A 6065-nucleotide genomic window follows, 5' to 3' on the forward strand; every position below is an offset into this window, starting at 1 on the left:
GGATGATGGTTAGATGATGGAAGACGGAGAACTGGATAAGAGCAGTCAGGTAAATCTTTCAGAGTGCCAGGCGTGGTGACACACGCTTGTAATCCCAGCACTTGGGAGGCTGAGGCAGGAGGATCATTGTGAGTTCGAGACCAGCCTAAGCTACAAAGTGAGCTCAAGTCCAGCCTGAACTGCATAGTGAGACCCTGTCTCTAAGAAAAAAAAAAAAAAGACAAAAAAAATAAATCTTTCCGAGTTACCACAGGTCTCGCTTAAAGCTTCACTAACAGTCTTGTTCCTCAGAGGTGGTGTGGTGCAGTGGTAACATTTACGCTTGAGACAGACACTAGTGGGTTTGGATCCTGACTCCCCACGTCTGCACAGATCCTCTTTGAGTCATAGTTTCCCCGTAGGCGAAAGGAAGACCGCGTAGTGGCCGCCTGTCAGAACTAGGGTGAGGATGAAGTGCGCTCACGTGAGTGAGACGCTCAGCACACTTGAAGACACATTCAAAGTTGGCTTGTGGTGATCAAATATCGATCGAGGCCCGTGTGCACTGGCGGCCTGGGGGCCCCAGGAAGGAGACCGCGCTCTCTCCAGACACATGAAGGGCCTGGGGTTCTTCCCGGGAGCTCAGAGGCGTGAGAAGGGGCTGCATGGGTGGCGCAGGGAAGGGATAAGGAGGGAGAAGCAATGGACCCGTGCGGAGTTGTCCAGAAGCACAGCCGCAGAAGGATCCCTTGCGCTGGCGTCTCAGAGGCCCTGCACTGGGAGGACTTCGGCTCACCAGACAGCGTTTATCACACAACTGCCTGAGCGCCCAAACCGAGAGCAAAGGCCACACTTCGGCTGGGCCTGCTGAAACCCTGCTCAGGTTTGCAGACTCTAGTGGACCCTAGGGAGCACACGCCTCCTTAGGGTCCAGAGGTGGTGGTGCATGCCTGTAACCTCAACACTGTGGGAGGATGAGGCATGAGGATCTTGAGTCTGAGCCCAGTCTAGGTAACTTAGCACCTTTGTGAGAGCCTGTCTCACAATAACAAATAAAAAGTTCTGGGGATGCAGCTCAGCGCAAAGGCCCTGGGTTCAATCCCCAGTGGGTGCAAGGGATCAGGAGCAGAGGTGTCTGCAGGCAAAGAGAAAGCTGGCTCTGACCCCCAAATCCCAGAGCCCGCCCCTCCGCCCCTGTTTGCTAAAGCCCGGAGCTCCTCCAGCGCCTGTGGGATTAAAGCACCAGTGAGCCCGCTGGTTTCCCTTCCAGGCAGAGGAAGCTGAGTCTCAGCCCTGCGCCGTGCCTTAGGCAGAGACACTGCAGGCACCGGCTCACTTCCTTCCTACACCAAACCCATGAGACAGGGTCATAATTAGCCCCAGCGAGACATGGAAACTGAAGTCAAGAAACCGTCTGTGTCAGGCACAGTATGACACATCCAGGGCCGGGGTCCAGGCTTGTCTGAGTCACACAGCCTCCTAGCGGTGGGGCAGGGACCCCGAACTGTGGCTCCCCATCTCACAGGAGCACCCAGCCACCCCGCTGCACCTCTGACTTCTAGAGTGGGGAATCAGAGACAGGGTCACACAGTAAAGCTACCAGGCAGCAGAATTAGGCAGCAGGTCCTTGTCTCTGCTTCTGGGGAGGCTGAGGCAGGTGGATTTCAAGCTCAAAGCCAATCTGGGAGATTTAGTGAGGTCCTGTCTCAAATTAAAAACTAAAAAGCACTGGGGATTCAGCTCACTCGTAAAGTACTTGCCTGGCATGCACGAGGCTTCAGAATGAAAGAAAAAGAGAGAGAGAAGAAAGGGAGGGAGGGAGAGCGAGGGAGGGAAAGAGGAGACAGAAGGAGGAGAGAAATACAGAAAGAAAGAGAGAAAGAAAGAAAGAAACCTTTGATATTCAGTCCTCAGCTAAAAGACACCCTTCACTTCTTCAGCATGTGTGAATGCATGTTTGTGTGAGAGAGACAGGAGCAGACAGACGTCCATCTGTGTGTACACGCATGCATGTGTGTGGTGTCGTGTTCACACGTGCACCTGCTGGTACACTCATCCTGCAGGCGCTGCCTTGGCCTGGCATCTCACACACTCCCTCTGGGCCACATGAGCAAATCCCTTTATATCACGCTTTTTGTCTTTTGGGCCCCAAATTGTGCCTAGGAAGTCTCTCAGGCATGTGGCAGTTTTTGTTCCTGGAAAAGGTGCCCAGAGAAACCAGCCAAGGGGTTGGGCATTTAGCTCAGTGTGAGGTCCTGAGTTTGATTCCCGGTACCCCCTCAAGAATCCAGCAGTGCCCAAGATCCTCCTTAGCCAACCTGGGCGCCAGGGCAAGTGGCTGTCCGGGACTCCAGCGCGGGTCCAGACTCGCGCACCAGCGGGGCTTTCCAGCGACCTCCCTGCACCTCAGGCGCTGCACCACGTGTCTGGACAAGGCCCGGTGTGAGGGACATCAGCCCTGTGATTCTGCTGTCACACTGTGGCCGTGTGATGGGCCCACGTGACTGTGGAGTGCCCTGAGGTGGGGGGGCGGGCGTGAGGGCGCACAGCGCCGAGGTGAAAGTCCAATGCCGGGGACGCCAACCGTCCCCTCTGCCAGGGCACCTGGTTGGTGACTGCGCCCCCCTGGCCATCCCCGCAGACCATTACTGGGACTTCCACCCCCACCACGTGCACAGCGAGTTCGAGGCCTTCCCCGAGAACCACTTCACCGAGCTGCAGAGCGTGCAGCCCCCGCAGCTGCAGCAGCTCTACCGCCACATGGAGCTGGAGCAGATGAACGTCCTCGAAGCCCCCATGGTGCCGCCCCACGCCAGCCTCAGCCACCAGGTGCGTGCGCTGCCGCCGGCCCGCGCCCCTCAGGAAGCTGGCACAGCGCCACCCCAGCGTGGCTTCCTGCCCCGCGTCGCCCCGGGCGGACCTCGTGGCCCCGCACCCCTTATCTCGCCCAATGATCCCCAGGCTTCCCCTGTCTGGACCCCCGGGCTGCTGCGGAGCGCCTGAGTCACTCACCCCTGACCCCTACTGGCCCTGCCCACGCCCCACTGACCCAGTCCCAGCGACCCTGACCCCAATGCGAGACCTCTGTGACCCACTGACCTCCACCCCCCCACTCGTCACCCCCACTCCCGTCCCAACCCACTGCCCCTCCCCCTCCCCCTTGTCCCCCTCTGCAGCTGGGAAGGTGTCAGCAGGCCCGGGTGTCAGCACCCTGCCCGAGATGGCTCCGCGGGGCCCCCGGAGACTTCCATCTCCCCAGCTTCCCACCCTGCCGCCCCCAGCAGACCCCTGGCGGCCAGCGTCGCTCACCGCCTCGGCCCCTCCCGCCTTCCCAGGGCCCCTACGTGACCCGGATGTGCGTCCCGTACCCATCCCTGTCCCCAGCTCAGCCCAGCTCAGATGAGGAGGAGGGCGAGCGGCACAGCCCCCCGCTGGAGGTGTCGGACGGCGAGGCCGACGGCCTGGAGCCTGGGCCCGGCCTCCTGCACGGGGAACCAGGTACTCGTCCCGGCGGCCGGGCCCGCGCGCCCCCTCCCGTGGGGGCGTCCGTGAGCGCCTCTGCCGGGCCTTGCGCGGCGTGTGCTGGCTGCAACGCGTGTCCGCAGGCGCCTGAGGCCTCGGCCTGGGCGTGTGCGCGGGTGTGTGCAAGAAGGCGTGAGTGTGCATGTGCGTGTGCATGGCGTGTGCGCACGTGTCTCGGGCGAGGAGTAGCTCCCCGCACACCCTCCAGCCCTGGACCCCCAGGGGATCCCCCAGAGGGCGCTCTGGTCCCTCCCAGCCCCCTGGAGATGAGGGTCTCCATGGCCCCCGGCCGCTCGAGTTGGGAACCTCCCCAGAGGTGAGGATCCCCGGCCCCTTCCAGCCCCCTGAAAGTGCGGACCCGCAGGCGAGCGGCCCCCGGAGGTGCGGGTCCCCCCGGAGGTGCGGAGCCCCCGGGGGCGCACGTCTCCATCCCTCCCGTCCCCCGCCGCCCGCCCCACCGCCGTGTCCCGCAGGCAGCAAGAAGAAGATCCGCCTGTACCAGTTCCTGCTGGACCTGCTGCGCAGCGGCGACATGAAGGACAGCATCTGGTGGGTGGACAAGGACAAGGGCACCTTCCAGTTCTCGTCGAAGCACAAGGAGGCGCTGGCGCACCGCTGGGGCATCCAGAAGGGCAACCGCAAGAAGATGACCTACCAGAAGATGGCGCGTGCGCTGCGCAACTACGGCAAGACGGGCGAGGTGCGCAAGGTGAAGAAGAAGCTCACCTACCAGTTCAGCGGCGAGGTGCTGGGCCGCGCGCCCGCGCCCGGCCGCCTGGCGCCGCGCTGAGCGCCGCCGCCCGCCGGACTCGCCCGCTCTGTACAGCGCCCGCCCGCCCCGTCCGCCCCCGAGTAAAGTTATTCTCGGCCGCGCCCCTGCGGCCCGGTCATCCAGTGTGTGCGCCTCGTGCGGCCGTGTGCGGCGACCTCGTGCCCCCGTCCGTTCTCCGGTGTTACCCAAAGCCGGACACAGGCCACAGGGGGTCTGCCCGGTGGGGACTGGTCCTCCGGGTGATTGCGGAGGGGGGCTGGGTCCTGTGGAAAGGGCCTTGGAGCATGGTGGCGCACGCCTGTCATCCCAGCACTCAGAAGGCTGAGGCAGGAGGATTGCTGCGAGTCTGAGGCCAGCCTGGGCTACACAGTGAGACCCTGTCTCAGAAAACAAAAATATAAAAAAATAAAAAGAAAGAGAGAAAGGCCCTCGGCACCCCGATCAGTGACGCTTAAACTCTCAGTGTTAGATGTGACCCAGTAATGATGGCGAGGTTGGTGAAGACAGCAGTGACCCCAGGTTTTCTGGTCATTTCTCACCAGGCAGCCTTGAGATGAGGAGTCTCACACCAGGACAGTCTGTGAGCTGCCCCGGGCCACACAGGGGGCAGTGGCCAAGTTTCCCACATGTGGAACAGGCTGGGTCTCGGCCCACCCAGGAGTAGGAGCCACACCCCAAGGCTCAGAAGGGTCCCGAAGGGCCCCAGAGGGGCCGCTATTCCGGGCCCAGACCACCCTGAGCAGTTGGCAGCGCTGAGCAGAGAAACCTGTCAGCTTCCCCCAGGTAGCAAGAGGCAACTGCAAAGTCGGTGCAGCAGCACAGCCCTGTAATCCCACCACGGGGTAGACTGAGGCAGGAGGACCCCAAGTGGAGCCCAGCCTGGGCGACATAACAGGTTAGTGAGATCCTGACTCCAAATGAAAAATAAAGAAGGGCTGGGAAAGCAGCTCAGGGCAAAGGCCCTGGGTTCGATCTCCAATACGGAAAAAAAAAAAGAGAGTTTGTGAGAGCGAAACGGTGCTCAGTGTCTTGTTTCAAAGTGTGGTGACAAGTCCAAGGGATGGAAATGGTGGGTCGTAGTGTTTAAAAGGATGGCAAGTGTTTGTCATCTGGAAAATGCTTGTGTCCCTCTGAGGACGGAGACACATGACCCCGGGGTGGGGCAGCCTCCAGGTAATTTCCTTCTGCGGAGCAACCAGTGGCTGTGCTGGGGCAGAGAGGACGGGCCCAGACACTGCACAGGAGCGGCAGAGGACACACGGCGGGGGCCGGGATGAGAGAGCAGAACGCTGGGCGTTAATTACTGGCTGACCCTGGTGGCTCTGTTTCCGCTCCTGCCTCCGGGTGTGTTTAGAGACGTACCTCACCCTCACCTGCAGGCCCACCTGGTCCCCCAACTCTGTGACACCGCCCCCAGCACTGCTGCCTGCCCCCCTCCCAGCCAGGACCCCAGTGTGGGCAGACATGGGCTCCCTAAGTGCCCGGCAGTGCCCAAAGGTGCTCATTTAGTTTTTTAAGAATTTATTTATTGCAGCGCTAGGGATTGAATCCAAGGCCTTCACGCTGAGCTACATCCTTTGCCCCTTTTAACATTTTGAGACAGGGTCTGTCTAAGGCACTAAATTCCCCAGGCCGGGCTCAAATTTGTGATCCTCCTGCCTCGGCCTCCCAGAGTGCTGGGATTACAAGCCTGTACCCGCACGCCCCGCAGGGCTTTTGTTTGCAGAGCTCCCTCATGCGTGTGACAGTCCTGTGCCAGGGGTGCTGCTATCCCCAGGTGCCGCAGGGCTCA

General features: G+C 61.1%; 1 protein-coding gene across 1 annotated transcript in view; it reads left to right on the forward strand.

Annotated features, from left to right (window-relative positions):
* Nucleotides 1-4391, forward strand: part of Spi1 (Spi-1 proto-oncogene) — a 12826-nt gene extending 8435 nt beyond the window's left edge. Inside the window, exons 3-5 of the mRNA XM_005383976.2 lie at nucleotides 2621-2808; nucleotides 3315-3477; nucleotides 3975-4391. Coding sequence (XP_005384033.1) covers nucleotides 2621-2808; nucleotides 3315-3477; nucleotides 3975-4291 — 668 coding nt within the window. The 3' untranslated portion in view covers nucleotides 4292-4391. The remainder of the gene's footprint in view (nucleotides 1-2620; nucleotides 2809-3314; nucleotides 3478-3974) is intronic.
* Nucleotides 4392-6065: the final 1674 nt, after the last annotated feature.

Source organism: Chinchilla lanigera, unplaced genomic scaffold, assembly GCF_000276665.1.
Source record: "Chinchilla lanigera isolate Chin_1 unplaced genomic scaffold, ChiLan1.0 scaffold00021, whole genome shotgun sequence".
In the NCBI taxonomy this organism is placed as follows: Eukaryota; Metazoa; Chordata; class Mammalia; order Rodentia; family Chinchillidae; genus Chinchilla; species Chinchilla lanigera.